This window comes from Loxodonta africana, chromosome 8, assembly GCF_030014295.1.
Source record: "Loxodonta africana isolate mLoxAfr1 chromosome 8, mLoxAfr1.hap2, whole genome shotgun sequence".
Lineage (NCBI taxonomy): Eukaryota > Metazoa > Chordata > Mammalia > Proboscidea > Elephantidae > Loxodonta > Loxodonta africana.
Window position 1 is genome coordinate 12,115,954 of NC_087349.1, and position 19,392 is coordinate 12,135,345.

The 19,392-nt window shown below is 41.3% G+C and overlaps 1 protein-coding gene across 2 annotated transcripts in view; it reads left to right on the forward strand.

The window, feature by feature from the left end:
• The window catches only part of DGKI (diacylglycerol kinase iota), a 491,392-nt gene that overhangs the window by 311,127 nt on the left and 160,873 nt on the right, over positions 1-19,392 (forward strand). Inside the window, exons 20-21 of one of the 2 annotated variants that reach the window (XM_064289678.1) lie at positions 9,308-9,507; positions 15,183-15,245. In XM_064289678.1, coding sequence (XP_064145748.1) covers positions 9,308-9,507; positions 15,183-15,245 — 263 coding nt within the window. The remainder of the gene's footprint in view (positions 1-9,307; positions 9,508-15,182; positions 15,246-19,392) is intronic. The other variant, XM_064289679.1, reaches the window with a different exon arrangement.

Sequence of the window (19,392 nt, forward strand, 5' to 3'; positions counted from 1 at the left end):
GCAGAAAAAAAAAAAGAGAGGGAGAAAAAAAAAATAATAATAGATGGGAGTTGGTGAGGAGGAAACAGTTTGCTAAAATTATGTCAATTATTTTTTTCTCCTTACTTGATAGGAGTAATGTAATACACAGACACTAGCTAACAGCAAATGTATGATTGAATCCAAAATTCTGGTGACTCTAGATTGCTTCCATGATAGAAACTCTACCTCAGAAAAGTAGAGTTAAATGTGGTTTCTACAGTACAGTTATGAATAGCCCATGATCTCTAAATAATAAAAAAATAATACTGCTACTTATTTCTCTATTTTCATACATATCTTACCTCACTCCTCGTATTTCTTTCGTTCAGAATGAAAGAATCTCATTTTGAGTCCATCATTTTACATTTCTTAAGACTATTATATATTGATTTAAAACTTCTTAAGTTTCTAAGAAGGTAAATTATTTGAAAACTCAGACATCTATTGAAGAGGATTATATCAGCCAAAGACTCATTATTTGTGTGTATGTGTGTGTGTTTTTGTGGCTGTTATATAATTAATAAATAAAGTCAGAAACAAATTACATTTTATGAGAACCGAAAATATTTGAAGTAATTAAAGGTGATAAACTTTTAAGGTCACGGGCAAATACCAATAAATAAACTTGTGCATTCCGAATGATTGAAGCAAAGTCTAAAAAACAGAAAATTCAGAAGGGTACTTTAAGAGGTATTTGAAACAGAATTACTGGCATGGAAAAAAATGGGATTGTTTATCGTAGACTTTTTATCTTGTATTTGCAAGTTACAAAGCGGTAGTCCTCAGTCTGGTAATTGTTAGATAATTTCTGCATTCTGTTGGATCTCCTTTCTTAGGAATGAGCACAAATATGGATCTCTTCCACTTGGGTGGCCAGGTAGCTGTCTTCCAAATTTCTTGTCATAAACGAGTGAGCACTGCCAGTGCTACATCTGTTTGTTGAAACATCTCAATTGGTATTCCTTCACTTTCTGGAATCTTGTTTTTCACCAAAGCCTTCAGTGCGGCTTGAACGTCTTCCTTTAGTACTGTCGATCCTTATTCATGTGCTACCTCCTGAAATGGCTGGATGTCAGCCTATTCTTTTTGGTACAGTTGTTCTTGTTTGGTGCCTTCTAATCAGTTCCAACTCACAGCAACCCTATGTACAACAGACTGAAACACTGCCTGGTCCAGCCCCATCCTCACAATCATTGTTATGCATGAGTGCGTGGTTTCAGGGACTGTATCAGTTAATCTCATTGAGGGTCTTCCTCTTTTTTCACTGACCCTCCACTTTATACCAAGCATGATGTCCTTCTTCAGGGAATCGTCCCTGCTGATAACATGTCCAAAGTATGTGAGATGAAGTCTCGATATCCTTGCTTCTAAGGAGCACTCTGGCTGTACTTCTTCCAGGACAGATTTGTTGATTCTTTTGGCAGTCCATGGTATATTAAACATAGTTCGCCAACACTATAATTCAAATGCATCAATTCTTCGGTCTTCCTTATTTATTGTCCAGCTTTCATATGCGTGTGAGGCGATTGAAAGCACCATGGCTTGGATCAGGCACACCGGTGTATTCCATCTGGTGAGATCCACATGTGTAGTTGCTGTTTATGTTGTTGTTATAGTGACTCTGTGTATTCTTTCTATCTCCTTTTGATGCTTCCTGGGTTGTTCAATATTTTGCCCATAGAATCCTTCAAAACTGCAACTCGAGACTTGAATTTTTTTCTTCATTTCTTTCAGCTTGAGAAAAGCTGAGCGTGTTCTTCCCTTTTGGTTTTCTAACTCCAGGTTTTTGTACGTTTCATTATAATACTTTATCTTGTTGAAATCTTTTAAGTGGTCATAGCTTCCATTCACTTCAGCTACTCCACCTTCAAGAGCAAGTTTCAGAGTCTCTTCTGTCCCCTATTTTGGTCTTTTCTTTCTTTCCTGTCTTTTTAATGACGTTTTGCCTTCTTCACGTAAGATGTCCTTGATGTCTTCGTGTATGATGACCTTTTGCTTTCCTCACGTATGATGTCCTTGATGTCCTATGATGTTCTAATGACTGAAGACTCGCCTCTCTTCAGTGACTAATGTTCACTGAGTCAAATCTATTCTTGAGATGGACTCCAAATTCAGGTGAAATATACCCAAGGTCTTATGTTGGTTCTCATGGACTTGCTCCAATTTTCTTCAGCTTCAACTTGAACTTGCATATGAGTAATAGATGGTGTGTTCCCCAGTTGGCTCCTGGCCTTTTTCTGACTGATGATGTTGAGCTTTTCCATCGTCTCTTTCCACAGATGTAGTCAATTTGATTTCTGTGTTTTCCACCCAATGAGGTCCGCATGTATAGTTGCCATTTATGTTGTTGAAAAAAAGGTATTGGCAATGAATAAGTCGTTGGTCTTGCAAAATTCTACTATGCGGTCTCCAGTGTCATTTCTGTCAGCAAGGCCATATTTTCCAACTACAGCTCCTTCTTTGTTTCCGACTTTTGAGTTCCAATCACCAGTAATTATCAATGCTTCTTGATTGCAAGTTTAATCGATTTCAGACTGCAGAAGTTGATAAAAATCTTCGTTAAAAATCACACGTAAGTAAAATTTTGCTGACGATAATTCAAAAGTGGTTGCAGCAGTACATTAACAGGGAACTGCCAGAAATTCAACCCGGATTCAAAACAACATGTGGTGCAAAAGATATCATTGTTGATGTCAGATGGATCTTGACTGAAAACAGAGAATACCAGAAAGATGTTTGCATGTGTTTTCTTGACTATGCAAAGGTATTCAACTGTGCGGATCATAACAAATATGGGTAACATTGTGAAGAATGGAAATTCCATAACACTTAATTGTGCTCATGTGGAACTGTGCATAGGCCAACAGGCAGTCATGTAAGCAGTGCACTGGGAAACTACGCGGTTCAAAATCAGGAAAGGTGTGTGTCAGGGTTGTATCCTTTCACCATATTTTTTCAATTTGTATGCTGAGCAAATAATCTGAGAAGCTGGACTATACGAAGAAAAACGCGGCATCAGGATTGGTGGAAAATTCATTAACAACCTGCAATATGAGGTGGCACAACCTTGCTCGTTGAAAGTGAAGAGGACTTGAAGCACTTACTGATAAAGATCGATGACTACAGCCTTCAGTAGGGATTACACCTCAACAGAGGAAAAACAAAAAACCCTCACAACTGGACCAATAAGCAACATCATGATAAACAGAGAAAAGATTGAAGTTGTCAAGGATTTCTGTCTACTTGGATCCACAATCAGTGCCCATGGAAGCAGCAGCCAGAAAATCAAAGGCTGTATTCCGCTGGCAAATCTGCTGTAAAGACCTCTTTAAAGTGTTAAAAAGCAAAGATGCCACCTTGGGGGTTCAGGTGCACCTGACCCAAGCCATGGTGTTTTCAATCACCTCACGTGCAAGCAAAAGCTGAACAATGAATACGGAAGACCGAAGAATAATTGATACATTTGAATTATGGTGTTGGTGAAGTATGTTGAATGTACCATGGACTGCCAGAAGAATGAACAGATCCATCTTGGAAGAGGTATAGCCTGAGTGCTCCTTGGGAGCAAGGATGGCAAAACTTTGTCTGTTGTACTTTAGACATGTTATCAGGAGGGACCAGTCCCTGGAGAAGGGCATCATGCTTAAGGTAGAGGGTCAGCGAAAAAGAAGAAGACCCTCAATTGGATGAATGGACACAGTGGCCGCAACAATGGGCTCAAGCATAACGATTGTGAGGATGGCACAGGACCAGGCAGTGTTTCATTCTTTTCTACATAGGTTTGCTGTGAATCTGACTGACTCCACGGTGGCACCTAACAACAGTGGCCTTCAGTTCATTTTACTGGTTGAGAGACATTCCTACTAATTAAGATTATTTTTGACTGGATGCTTGGTAATCTGATTATCTTTGTGGATTCTACACAGGCCATAATCAAGGCATTCTAATTTGTATCTTTTTCTGTCATTACAACTGAGGAGGTTTTTTTGTGTTGAGCCTGTTTCTAAGTAATTTAAAACTTTTGAACACAGTTCAAAGCATTACTCAGATTGAGGAATGGGGGGCCTAATTTGCCATAAACCAAACCCAGTGCTGTTTAGTTGATTTCCACTCAAAGCTACGCTATAGGACAGAGTAGGACTGCCCCATGGGGTTTCCTAGGCTCTAATCATTAAAGGAAGCTGCCTGCCAAATCTCTCCCGCAGAGCAGCTGGTGGGTTCAAACCACTGACCTTTTGGTTAGCAGCTGAGTGCTTAACCACTGTGCCTGCAGGGTTTCTATCCAAAGATTTCAATCTTGAAAACTTCAAAAGAAAGCATATTCAGCTTTCTTTTTGTTAATTTATAGACACCCTTTGTGTGTTTGAACAACTTCTGCTCTGTTCCTAGTTTGCTGAAAACTTTTTATCACTAATGGGTGATGCATTTTATCAAATGCTTTTTTTATGTCTATGGAAGTGACATATGATTTTTCTCCATTATTTCGTTAATATCATGAATTCCAATGATCCATTTTATTTTAATGTCATACTAACTTATTTAGGCCCTTTTGCTCTTGATGTATGTATTATCTTTTCTTATATTAGCTTATATTCAATTTGCTAATATTTTGTTAAGCATTTTTGTGATTATGGTTATGATGGATATAATTTTCTTAAAGTATCTTTGTCAGGTTTTGATATCAAAGTTATGCTGGCCCAGTAAAGTGAGTTAGGAAATGATGTTCTGATCTATTCTGGAAGAATTTGTATAATATTGGTTATTATTTTTTTCCTTAAAAGTTTCATAGAATTCCCAGTGAGCTATCTGGTCTTGGTATTTCTTTGAGTCATGGCTAGATATTAGAACTATTGGGATTTTATAGTTCTTCTTGTGTCAATTTTTATTTTTATTAGAATTTTCAAAGAATGTGTCTGTTTTATATAAATTGTTTAATTTATTGGCATAAAGTTGTTCACAATGTTCCCTTATTTTCTTTTTAACATCTGTAGGTTTTGCAGCAATGTCCAGTCTTTCATTCCTGACACAAATAACTTCTGTTATTCTTTTCTTTGGTTAGTCTTGCTAGGAATTAATCGATTTTATTACTCTTTTTAAAGAACCAACTTCTGTTTTTATTTTCTCAACTATTTGTCTGTTTTCTATTTTATTGATTTCTAGTCTTTATTATTTTCTTCCTCCTATTTATGTTTGATTTCATTTGCTCTTTTCAAGCTTCTTAAGGTGGACTATTAGATCATCTGTTTTGAGTATTTCTTCTTTTCTAATATAAGCTTTTAAAGCTATAAATTTCCCTCTAAGCACTGCTTTACCTTCATTCCATATTTTTTTGTATATTTTAAATATTTTCTAGCTTCCTTCCTTTGACTTATTAGAAAAATGTTTGGAATTTCTGAGTTTTTGGAGACTTTATAGGTGTTACTATTATTGATTTCTATTTTATGTCTCTTATGATCATTGTTGTTGTTATTAGGTGCTGTCAAATCGGTCCCATCACGTAGTGACCCTGTGTACAACGGAATGAAACACTGCACAGTCCTGCTCCATGCTCATAATCATTGCTATGTTTGAGCCCATCAATGCAGCCACTGTGTCAATCCATCCAGTTGAGGGTCTTTCTCTTTTTTACTAACCCTCAACTCTACCAAGCATGATGTCATTCTCCAGGGACAGATACTTCCTGATAACATGTCCAAACTATGTGGGACAAAGTCTCACCATCCTTACTCCTGAGGAGCATTCTGGCTGTACTTCTTTCAAGACAGATTTGTTTGTTCTTCTGGCAGTCCATGATGTATTCAGTATTCTTTGCCAATACCCTTAATTCAAATGCATCAATAATTCTTCAGTCTTCCTTATTCATTGTCCAGCTTTTGCATGCATATAAGACAGTTGAAAATATCATGGCTTGGGTCAGGTTCACCTGAGTCCTCAAGGTGACATCTTTGCTTTTTAACGCTTTAAAGAAGTCGTAGAACATATGTAAGACTCAGTATTTTGAAATTTACTGAAACTTGTTTTATGGTTCAGAATATGGTCTTTTTTTAGTGCATTTGGAAAGAGTGTATACTCTGCAGTTTTTTTGGATGTATTATCCCATAAAAATTGATTAAGTCAGAATGATTAAAATGCCACTTAAATATTCTATGTCTTTATAGATATTTTTTTTAACTGTTCTATCAATTACTGAAAGAGATGTTAAAATCTCTAACCAGGATTATAGCTTTGTCTATGTATTCATTTAGTTTTAGTTTTGTTTTTTTTTCAGTTTTTTGTTTCATGTATTTTGAAACTCTGCTATTAGGAGCACATACACTCGAGTTTGTTATGTCTTTGTGATTGAATGACCTTTTTATCATTATGAAATGAGCATGGGGCCACCATGTGTCAAAGCTAACTCAGCAGCTACTATCAACAACAACAACAACAAATCTTTATCTTGGGTAATACTTCTTGAAATCTGGTTATCTTGTATTAATACAGCCACATCAGCTTTCTTATGCTTACTGTTTGTATGTTATATATTTTTCCATTCTTTTGCTTTCAACATATATGGATTTTTTAATATTTGAAGTGTATTTATCATGTTGCTGTTGTTAGATGCTGTCAAGTCAGTTCCAACTCATAGAGACCCTATGTGCAGTGGAAGGAACATTGCCAGTCCCTGTGCCATATTCACAATCATTGTTATGTTTGAGCCCATTGTTGCAGCCACTGTGTCCATCCATCTCCTTGAGGTCTTACTCTTTTTTATGACCCTCCACTTTACCAAGCATGATGTCTTTCTTCAGGGTCTGGTCCCTCCTGATAACATGGTGAAAGGATGTGAGATGAAGTCCTGTCATCCTTGTTTCTAAGGAGCATTCTGGCTGTACTTCTTCCAAGACTAATTTGTTCTTTTGGCAGTCCATGGTATATTCAATATTCTTCACCAATACCACAACCCAAAGGTGTCAGTTCTTGTTCCGTTGTCCTTATTCATTGCCCAGCTTTCACATGCATATGAGGCGATTGAAAACACCTTGACTTGGATCGGGTGCACCTTAGTCCTTGAAGTGACATCTTTGCTTTCTAACAGTTTAAAGAGGTCTTTTGCAGCAGATTTGCCCAATGCAATGCGTCGTTAAATTTCTTGACTTCTGCTTCCATGGGTTTTTATTATGGATCCAAGTAAAATGAAATCCTTGACAGTTTCGGTCTTTTCTCTGTTTCTCATGATGTTATGTATTGGTCCATTTGTGAGGATTTTTGTTTTCTTTATGTTGAAGTGTAATCCATACTGCAGGTTGTAGTCTTTAATCTTCATTAGTAAGTGCTTGAAGTCCTTTTCACTTTCAGCAACTTGGGTTGTGTCGTTGCGTAACGAAGGTTGTTAATGAGTCTTGCTTCAATCCTGATACCACGTTCTTCATATAGTCCAGCTTCTCAGATTATTTGCTCAGTATACAGATTGAATAAGCATGGTGAAAGAATTCAACCCTGATGTATACCTTTCCTGACTTTAAACCACACTGTATCCCCTTGTTCTGTTCCAATGACTGCCTCTTGGTCCAAGTATGGGTTCCTCATGAGCACAATTAAGTGTTCTAGAATTCTTGTGTGATTTTGAAAACTCTCTATTATATCTTTAGGTTTTGGTTGTCTTATCCCTTAATATAAATAGTTTGTTTTATATTTCCTGTTGTTTAATGTAATAAGAAAGGAGCCCTGGTGGCGCAGTTGTTAAGCACCGAGCTGCTAATCAAAATGTCAGTGGTTCCAACCCACCAGCTGCTCCGTGGGAGAACGAAGTGCCAATCTCCTTCCGTGAAGATTTACAGCCTTGGAAACCCCATGGAGCAGTTCTACTCTGTCCTGTATGGTTGCTGTGAGTCAGAATCAACTGGAGGGCATTTTTTTTTTTTTTTAAATCTAGCAAGAGGTTTGTCAATTTTGTTAATCTTAAAAAACACAGAGGACAACCTGAATCTAGTATTGTTGATTATCTCCATTGCTATTCCTATGTCACTAATTTCTGCCTTGGGCGAGTTGTTATAGGAGTGAGACTGGGAGTCAGGGCCGGTAGCAGGGTGAGGAAGGAGAGGGAGGAGGCTTTGCTCTTGCTCTTTTCTCCTTCTCACACCTGCTAGGCTTGTCCTTCCTTTCCATCTGACTGCAAGTAGAGTGAGGAATTGAGAAGTCAAAAGAAGGGAAAGGTTTGAAGGGGGATGGAGGACAGTAATCCAAGGAGGGGTAAATACTAAGGCACGAAAGGTACACTGGTTTGTAGTCCTTAAGAATGGAAGACTTTTGGTATTGGCCTGACTCTCCAGTCTTTAGCTATTGAGGTGCACTGAGCTCCTACTGCATTTGACTTTGATGCTCAAAGCTGCTTTACTTTCGATAATGTTTTTTAATTGAAGTAATTAATACCATTTTGCAGTCGATTAATCACTGCAGGTTAGAAATAGCTTGAGCGGGTTTTAAGTAAAGAGAAAAAGCCTCCTGTCCTGGATTCAATAGTGTCCCCCGAAAGTATGTGTCATCTTGGGTAGGCCATGATTTAAGACATTTGCCCGTGTTTGAAAATTATCCAAGGCTGGGGTGTGTATCGATATTTAAGAATTGTTGTTGTTAGGTGCCCTTGAGTCAGTTTCCGACTCATAGTGACTCCATACGAAACACTGCCGAGTCCTGCACCATCTTCATGATCATTGTTATGCGTGAGCCCATTGTTGCAGCCACTGTGTCCATCCATCTCCTTGAGGGTCCTCCTCTTTTTCACTGACCATCTACTTTGCCAAGCATGTTGCCCTTCTCCAGGGACTGATCCCTCCTGATAACATGTTCAAAGTATGTGAGATGTAATTTCACCATTTTTGCTTCTAAGGAACATCCTGGTTGTACCTCTTCCAATTCTAATTTAAGAATTAGATAAATATAATTTAGAAGTTATCTTAAACTATGTGCTTTATCTCTTTTATGTTCTCTTTGTTCTACCTGCGGTGGTTATTTCATGGAGGTGGATAATACCAATTAAAACTTTTGTATTAAACTAGCTTGATTAAATGCAGACTAAAAATACACGAAAGTGAAAAGTGGTTGCCAGTGAGAATTTACGGCCAAGCTTATGAAAAGTTTTGAATTTTCAGTTTATTTGTATTAATGATTTTCCAGGTTTCCTCTACCAAATGTCAGTATGTTTATCAAAGACCCTTTGGTTGCACATAATGGACTTGGGGTTTCTAGCTTTCTTAAGTAACTCAAGCATTAACACCTTGGTCCGTTTGGACTCTTGCTTTTCTAGGCTGCCCTGCAAGTTGGGGGCCATGGGGAGCGGCTGCACCAGTGCCGAGAAGTCATGCTTCTGACTTACAAATCCATCCCCATGCAAGTAGACGGGGAGCCCTGCAGGTTGGCCCCAGCTATGATCCGGATCTCCTTGAGGAATCAGGCCAATATGGTACAGAAGAGCAAGAGAAGGACCTCAATGCCTTTACTCAATGAGTGAGTCAGCTTTTTGCCCACCTTTGTCAACATGGCGGCCTCCGGGAAGAGAACGTGAAGCATGTGCATGGTCTGGGGACCTCACTGTTTTGGGAAGAGGTGGAGAGTCCAGGAAGCTCAACAGTTTCTTGGTCTCTCTCATGGGAATGTATGTATATATATTTTTCTTCATGTTTATTATACAGTTACCACACCCTTCTCTTGAAAGACTGTATGCTGGAGAGATGGTTCTTCTCCACCAGCCACTTGAGTATATATCTACTAGGGCTACCAGAGACTCATTAGAAGTGAGTCCCTAAAATGTGTCTAGATAGATGTGCTTTTTTGGTTTTGTTTTAAAAAGGCATGTTGTTAGCCTCCTCTCCATCCAGCTCACGTGGAGAGTGGTGATCCCCCCAGTGGCAGGAGATTGCATCCCCTTCTTCCTGTTAGTGAATTCTCCTTTTCCTTATGCCCCCACTTTGGGGTCCTGTTTGCTCTAGTCCTTCAACACAGTTTTGCCTTTCTAGGTAGCATCCTATTGTCTAGACTTAACCTGGCCAGTTACTGCTTGTACTCCTAAACAAAATATGTCCCTCCTGGACCTTTTACTTTCTTAAAAAAAAACAAACAAACCCCTCGCCGTCAATTCTGACTCAGAATGACCCTGTAGGACAGAGTAAAACTGCCCCACAGGGTTTCCAGGGAGCAGCTGGTGAATTCAAACTGCTGACCTTTTGCTTAGCAGCCAAGATCTTAAGCACTGCATCACCAGGGCTCCTTTCTTAGGCATTCTGTAAAATGATTTGACATAAGGTGATCATGGTTAGAGTTGTAGATAATACATATTCAGTGTATAGAGTACCATGCCTTGATCCAATTAGTGATCAAAATGTCTATTTTGGGTTGGAAAGGAGATGCAGAAAGTTGGGGATTTTTGTCATCTTTTTGGGTGTCTTCTGTATATTATGCCCATATGCCTAATCTGACTCAAGGTAAGGTCATTTCAGGGCTCAGCCTTGGGTCATTATGTCACAGTGAGGGACCCTGAAAAGCGCTCCCCCGTTTGTGCCTGTGATGCATGGTCAGCGATTTGTGCCGAATGGCTGGCTTCCTTGTAGCGCCTGTGAAGCACGGGCATGCTCGCCACGCGGTTACGGAGTCAATATGACAATCACCGGAAGCTCCTAGAATAAACTGGTGACACAGGTGCCAAAGATCGCTGCCAAAACTTGTGTCACCTCCCTTTCCCTTGAGGCATATATTGAGGACCAGCCCTGGTTGGTGCTCTCAAAGTCTTCCAGTTTTTGGTGTCTAAGTCTGGTGCTCTGGGGAGATCCTCTCTCTCCTTCTTTCCCAGGGCACCTCTGGACTTCCTCGACACTTTATTTAGAGGTGTTGCTCAGTTATATTTCTTTTTTTTTTTTTGTCTACATTTTGCAGCTTGTGAAATGCTTGGCTCATTCCTGATGCCTTCCTTTCTCTCTGCCTGACCTTCTATTAGGTTGAATATACAATTGCTGTGTTTGTAAGTCGAAAAAAAGGGGGTGGGGTGGGAGGAGGAGGTCAACAATTGTGTATGGTTCACCAGCTTCCCTAGAACCTCAGGAGCTCAGCCCTGAACCACCGGTTTGGGAAACATCAAATTCTTTTCAAGTGTTGATTTCAAACAGCTCTTGCCTTTAAGAAAGGCAAGAAATGTGTTAGCTCAGAAACCAAATCTTTGAGATTTGGGCTTTCTTCACAAATAAAAACAAATATCAATAGTTTTATTTTCGCGCTCACGGCAGACGTGACATGACGGAACTTCACGGACAGCTGTGCAGGTGTTCACAAGTATGCAGTTCCTTTCCACCAGGGGGCAGTAGTGCCTTCATCCAGGCAGCCTCAGGCCGTGAAATGGCAGTAACAGTATACTTTTTATTTTTGAAAGGAACACTTATAAAACTTCAAAACCAGAAGTTTTCTTAATCACTGCCTATTATGAAATTTATCATTTAACACTATGTTTTTGGAAAATTAACACAGATAACACATCTTCAAAGGAAAACAGCACCAAGTCAGCATGGGATACTTGTACACACAATCTTAATTCCTCTCCCCACTGTCCCTGTTCACCTCTGCGACTAGGTTGCTCTCTGTTTCACCAGAATCCTTGCTTTGAAATTGAACGTCATCCTCTAGACTTCCTAGTGGAATTCCAAGTTAAAAGGCAGCCTCACCTTTAAGACCCTTCTACAAGTTTTCTTCAGCCTTCAGGGGCCTCCAAGCTTTTCTCTCTTGCAGTCACGGTTGTGTGAAATTCACTATTCCATCCAAGGCAGAAAGCGATCATTGAAAGACATTTATTATTTCCTTCTTTTTGTTTTCCTCTCCTCTTCTCTCCTCCCTCGCATCCCATCCCATCCCATCCCTTCCCCTTCCCTCCCCTCCTCTTTTTTTTCTTTCCTTTCCTTCCATCTTTCCATCCTTTCTAATTTTTTCTAAGACTGTTTCTTCTGTTTTATTTGCCTCACTTCTCTCTTCCTCACTAAGGAAGAAAAGAGAATTGGTTTTAAATGTCTTTAGAATTCTAGTTTTAAAACGTGTGTGTGTCCCAATCAGAAAACAGTGATTTTTCATTCCATCTTAATGACTACCTGCCTTTCACACACCATGCAAATGTGAATCTTTGAGATTTAAGCACTGTGGCTCCCTGGACAACTGGCTCCCTTTTCTGCTTGAATGTGGGTGTTCCTTGTGAATCCTCCTTTCTCTGGAAGATCACCTCTACACCCCAGGCCTTTTCGTAAAAATTGAAGACCAAAACCAGACATCTTTACCTGAATGCTGAAAGCCGGGCCCATGGGCTCCATTCCCCTTGTTTCCCTGTAGCCACCCCCTGAGTCATTTACATTCACATTTTGTGTCACCAAGCCAGACATCTCCACTTTCACGTACCCAGTGGGCTAGCTACCGTGTTCTTTGAAATTTACGTTCTAGTTATTTCTCAAACCTTCGGAAGTGACAGCTTCTCTCTCCTCTGCTAGTAATATGGCCTCAGTTCAAGTTCACTGTCCCTCCACAGGCATTGCTGAGTTTACTCCTCATTCACGTCCTTGCCTCCAGTGTTGCTGCCCTTCATGCTGTCTGTCCTTTCCTGTGTTCTGGTTAGAAGCAATGACCTTTCTACAACTGGAAAGCCTTATTCCCTGGCACTGGTACCAGACATTTTTGACTTTTGCCTTCTTCACCATCATCTCCCTGTGGCCTGGAGATCCATGCCATTCCTGGGACTGTAGCCCATGGCTTACGCCCTCACGTTTTTGCATTTCTGTTGCTTTTCCTGTAAGGCCCTCCTTACCCCTTTATCATCTGGCTAGCTCTCACTCAAAGGTCAAGAATCCACTGAGAAATCACTTTCCCTAAGAATCCTTTCCAATCTACATGCAAGCATGAGACACCCTACGCTGTGCTCCTGTAGTGATCTCGGGCCCCTCCGTCGCACCCTTCATCAGATAATGGCTTAACCGCTGCTTTCACGTCTCTCTGCTCTGTTCTGTGGGAGCCCTTGGTTTTCCCTTAGGCTTTAGTGGTTGTCACAGTGCCTGAGAGTTACGGTCATTTGGTAAATAGGTGGCTTACTCAGAGATCAGATGCTATGTCTGTTACATTTCCCAGAAATTATGTCAAAAATAAGTATTTTGTTGTTATCGTATGCCATCTAGTTGATTCCAACTCACAGCAACCCCGTGCACCAGGGTAGAACTGCCCCATAGGGTTTCCAAGGGTGTAATCTTTACAGAAGCAGACTGCCCCGTGGAGCAGCTGGTGGGTTCGAACCACAGACCTTTCGGTCAGCAGCCGAGTGCTTAACTATTGTGCCACGTAAGCCTACCAAAAAAGAATCTTAAAAAAAACTCATTAATACTAAATAAGATGGGAAGTGTCTTGGTCACATTTCATGATAATAAGTAGAAGATATATATGTACTTGCATAAGAATGGATCACGTGGATAGCTATAAGGAATTTCCATGAGAAAGAGCTAAGTGTTAGACCTTCATGGAGCTGCTTGGCCTTCATTTATAAGAAATGTCCTGCCCGAGACTCTCGTCTGTCTGCTGTCACTACATGCAGACTGAACAGGTGGCCCCATGTGCTCAGAGGTGCTCCACTGGACAGGAGCATAGCTCGTTTTTTCATGGCTCATGAATCTACTCGCCACATAAACTCCAGTAAATATCCTCCCTGCCAGATAATAATAAGAGGATTTTTATCTAGGTTTAGGAGGCCCTGGGTGGTACAAACAGTTAATGTGCTCAGTTGCTAACTGAAAGGTTGGTGGTTTCAGTCCACCCAGAGGTACCTCAGTAGAAAGGACTAGTGATCTATTGCCGAAAAGTCCGCTGTTAAAAAAACCCCACGAAGCCCAGCTCTACTCTGACACACATTGGGTAGCCATGAGTTGGAGCAGACTCGATGCAACTGGTTGATTTTATCTAGGTTTGTATTCACGTACTATTACCATCATAGCCAGAGAAATTTACCCTATTTGAAAAGCAGCTTTGCAGGAGATCAGAAACTCAAAATACCTCAAGTATCTTAGGAAAACTGTTACCCTAAGTTCATCAGGAATTAAGGCTGTGTTGTAAAAAGTGGTCATCCACAGGCAAGCTTTCTAGTTGGCAAACTTTGAATTGGAAGACTGGATTCTGTCACCCTGGGCTGCTGAGAAGGAGTGTTGGCTGCAGCTGGTGTCCTTTGAGGACCACAGGGGCAGGGAGAGCCTCCAGCAGGAGCTGACTCATGGGCAGCATTATCTAAGCATTTCCGCATCTAAGAGAAAAGAGGGGCCAAGGGGACTAGGCCTGTTGCAGCTGTAGTGAAAACCTTCAAGTGGTCCCAGAGAGCAGAAGGATGCAAAAGTGACCGGAAAATTGGGCATAGTTTCCTAAATTCTAGATTTGGTCTTTTCCAAAAGCCACTGAGGGCGTTCTCGATTATAAAGGAAGGGAGAGAAGGAAAGGCCTGTGGTTTCACATTTTCTCCCCAGAGTGTGGGTGGAATTGTGGCATCACCAGGATGAACTTAGGCGTCCCTTCGAGCTCTTCAAAAGCCTTTGCTAGTAAATGAAAGGAAGTTGAAGTTTCCGTAGTCAAAGGTGCTCTATCTAGTACACTCCTTGCCACAAAAAGCGCTACAAAGTGGGGACTCCTGAAGGCTGTGCTTAAGGATTACGTTGATGTTTAGTCTCCTCTGAGGGGTGCTTACTGTGCCAACACGCCACCTGGAATGTGTGCGTGCTTGTGTGCGTGTGTGCGTGCGTGTGAGTGTGTGCCTCCTGCCACTGGGCATCCTCAATGACCAACATAAGGGGCTTGATGCACATCCCCAGACACCGGCACCAATATCACCTTGACCTGCAGGCCGAGCCCCTGAGCCCACCTGCCTGCATAGGCTCTCACCTGCCCCGTGCTCCGTGGCCACCAGGGCCAGCCCCGCTGTGTGTCCTCTTGGCTTCATTGCTCCCACCGGCTTTTTGGATGATCTCCGTGGCTGGCTTTGTTTTCTTTTCGTCTCGCTCACTGTTGGGTGAAGTGCTCGTTTGATTTCTGTTTAAACTGTGTCTGTCTCTCTCTCTCTCTCCCCCGTGTCCCTTGTCTGTCTGCGCTATGTGCTGGCTGTGTCTCCGCTGCCCATTCCCCGCTGCCTCTAGCATCCATCAGGTGCAGTCTGCGGACCTTCATAGGGTGTCGGCTCCTCCCGGCTCCTTCGCCATGTGAGTACTGCCCGCTGGGTTCTTACCTTTCCTCTGCCTCTGTCTCCTTCCCAGGGCTGGTGACCTGTGTCCTTCTGCTCATGTCGGCCACACGGGCAAGGAGGCCACCTAATGGAATTGCGTTCTTTTCCCCTTCTTTCACCTGAGGTGGAGCTGTGAAGTTCTCAGTGTTCTACGGGACTCAATCCTGGAAGATTTAGCAGTTTAATTTTTGGATTGAATGGTTCGAGGCCTGTGGTTGCAGGGGGTTATATACAATTCCGTAGAAAACACTGGTTTTTATGGAAAGTCTATGATGCCATTAGGCTGTCCCGTTGCCTAGAGCTTAGGGATGACACTGAGGGAGTGCCTGATCCCGAGGACTCGCAGGCGGACCCTTAAAGCTGGGAGTGGAGCTTTGAGTGTAGGTACGCGCAGAGGTATGTTTTGGTAATGCGCAAACTGCGAGGAACTGCAACCCACTATACGTGTTTGTGCACATGCTAAGTTTCTGCTTTAAGCAAAGAGGATTCCTGAAATTTTGGTTTGTGAAACCCTGGTGGCATAGTGGTCAGCAGTTCAAATCCACCAAGCGCTCTTTGGAAACCCTATGCGGCAATTCTACCCTGTCCTGTGGGGTTGCTATGAGTCAGAATTAACTTGACGGCAACGGGTTTGGTTTTTTTTGTTTTGATCATATATGGCCACATATCAATTGCTGAATTTTAATCAAAGGTATCCATGGCCTCATGCAATAGGACAAAACAAAGCAAAGGAATATTTTTCCATAAGTCTTGTGCAGTGTACATTAATGAATTATTAGAGCAATGCCTGAATTAATCTTTAAAAGTGAATGACTTCGTGGTAAAGTCCCTGTTAAAAGGCACACACACACACACACACACTCTGCATTTCATATATTAGGAGTATCCATGCAAAACACTCCATCTACCAGCTTTTATCCAAACAAATTATGAAATTGTAAAAAGCGGATTTTTTCTTAAACCCGTTCTGAACCCTTCTGGCATTCAATGGCTACCTCTCGTGAGGTTCCATTTCCCTCCTGCTCTTCCCCCCACACCCCCAAAGTGAAATGATGTGAACCATTCACACCAAATTCATTCGTCTTCCACAAATATGGAGAACCTACCCTAGATACCGATCACTCTGTGGGGACCTGGTGTGCAGAGACCAGAAGGGCAGATTCTAACCCTGGAGGAGTGGACACAACAGGAACAGCCATGTTCTGTTGCCCACAATACAGTCACAGTGCAGTTCAGCCGGCACCCAAGTATTGGTTCCCGTTGCATTTCCATCTGAATGGCTTTTCATAGCATATTTATTGTCATATTTGCTTTGTTGTTTTTAAGTTGTTAGGTGCCATTGAGTCGGTTTTAACTCATAGCGACCCTATGTACAACAGAACGGAATGCTGCCCGGTCCTGCACCATCCCACAGTTGTTGCTATGCCCGAGTCCATCGTTTTAGCCACTGTCTCAATCCATATCACTGATGATGTTCGTCTTTTTCACTAACCCTTCACTTTACCAAAGTATGATGTCCTTCTCCAGGGACTGATCCCTCCTGACAACATGTCCAATGTGTGTGAGATGTAATCTGGCCATCCTGGTTGTACTTCCAAGACAGATTTGTTCATTCTTTGTTTCAAAAACATTTTTAAATATTTTGTTTTACTTAAAATATTTTAAAGTAATTTGTTGGTATCTGTTTTAAAAATATTCAAATGAATATACAGTAAAATTGACTTTTTATTGGACGGTTTTATGAGTTTTAACCCATGCATAGGTTTATATCTTGGAAGAAAGCCTTGGCGATCTCCTTCCAAAAAATCAGCTATCGAACACCCTATGGAGCACAGTTTTACTCCGACACACCTGGGGTCACCATGAGTCGGAGTCAACTCCACGCCAACTGGTTCTGTTTTATTTTATGGATTTATATGATCACCATCATAATCACAGTACAGAAAAGTCCCATTACTCTGAAAAACTCCGTTGTAATCTACCCCCTTTGTAGTCACACCCCCGTCCAATAAAAACCAAACCCATTTCTGTTGATTGATTCCAACTCATGGCGACTCTGTAGGGCAGAGTAGAAGTGCCCCATAGGGTTTCCAACGAGCAGCTGGTGGATTTGAATTGCTGATGTTTTGGTTAGCAGCAAAGCTCTTAATCACTGAGCCACCAGGGCTTCATATGGCCAATACCGATCACTATGATTTTATATTTTCAAGAATGTCATATAAATGGAACCATATAATATGCAATCTTTTACAGCTGGCTTCTTTGACTCGACATGATGTCTTCGAGATTCATCCAAGTTGTAGTGTATATGCCAGTAGTTGTTCCTTTTTATTGCTGAGTAGTATTCCATCATATGGATGCTTCATGGATTGTTACCTGTTGTCCAGTGAAGGGCATCAGGATTATTTCCGATTTGGGATGATTGTGAGTAGCGCTGCATAAACATCGATGAACAAGTTTTATCTAAATAAGTTTCTCCAGGTTAAACACCTCGGAATGGGTTGCTGGGTAATATGGTAAGTCTAGATTGAACTTCGTAAGAAACTGACAGACTTTGTCAGAGTGGTTACCCCATTTCACATTCCTGCCAGTAATGTGTGAAAATTCTAGCTGTGCCCTGCCCCTGCCAGCACCTGGTATTGTTGGCATTTTAAATTTTAATCATTCTAATAAGGGTATAGCGGTATCGTGTCAGAGCTTTACTTTGCCTTTTCTTAACGACGATGATGTTGAACATCTTCCCATGTGCTTATTTGCCACCCATTATATACTCTTCAGTGAAGTATCTGTTTGAGTCTCTTGCCCATTTTAAAACTGAGTTGTTTGTTTTCTTCCCGTTGAGTTTTGAAAGTTCTTCATATATTCAGGATCTAAATCTTTTCTCAGATAAAACCAAAAACCTGTTGCCGTCTAGTTGATTCTGACTCATAGCAACCCTATAGGACAAAGTAGAGCTGCCCCATAGAATTTCCAAGGATCGCCTGGTGGATTTGAACTGCCGACCTTTTGGTTAGCAGTGGTAGCACTTGACCACCACACCACCAGTGTCAGATAAGTGATTTACAAATATTTCTCCTAGTATATACTTTGAGGAGCCCTGGTAGTGCATTGGTTAAAGTGCTTAGCTTCTAACTGAAAGGTCCGTGGTTCGAACCCACCAGATGTGGCAGTCCGCTTCCATAAAGATGTACCGCCTTGGAAACCCTATGGGGCAGTTCTCCTCTCCTTTGGTGTCACTATGAGTTGGAATTGACTCACCAGCCCTGAGTTTTTGGAGTATGTACTTTTTGTCTTTTCATTATCTTAACAATGTCTTTTGTAGTGCAAATATTTTAACTTTTGACAAAGTCATAATTATAAAATTTTGTTGTTGTTGTTATGGAGCTCTGTTTTTGGTATCATATCCAAGAACTTTTTGTCTGATTTCTTCTTTGTTCTCTCCTAAAAGTTTTATGGTTTTACTTTTTATATTTTGGTCTATGATCTGTTTTTAGTTAATTTTTGTATGATGTGAGGCTTACGTCAAGGGTCGTTTTTTGCCTACAGATGACCAATTGTTCAAATACCATTTGTTGCAAAGACTATCCTTCTTCACTGGATAGCGTTACAACCTTGTCAAAAATCTATTGACCATATATATGAGGATCCATTTATGGACTCTGGTCAAGCAATGATACGATGGAGAAGGAAAAAAAAAAGCAGCTGTGATTCATCCCACTCTCTTGGGACCATGGCTCCTCTGAGCAGAAAAGAAGGTTCCCGTCCCTCGTAGTTTTAGGTAACTGAAGGCCCCCCGTTGCTGCTGTAATACTGCCAGTGCAGTGAAATTGCCTGCGAGGGCTGTGGCACAAGAGAGGACGTAGAAGAAAAACAAAAGAGCGATGGGGAATTCCCCCAGTTTCTCTGAGCATCCAGAGTCCCTATTCTTGTCCCTCCAGCCAGAGTTTCTTTTGGCTCCCTCTGTCTGTGTCCAAAGTCCAGTTCCAGCTGCGTGCTGCCTGGAGTCCAGACCAGGGATTGTGCGAGGGGAAAAAAGAGACTCTCACCACCAGTTCCCTGCACTATAAATCCTGTCCTGCTTCCCTGATTTGCAGCTGTCATTTACTGTTCAGTGGGAAAGAAAG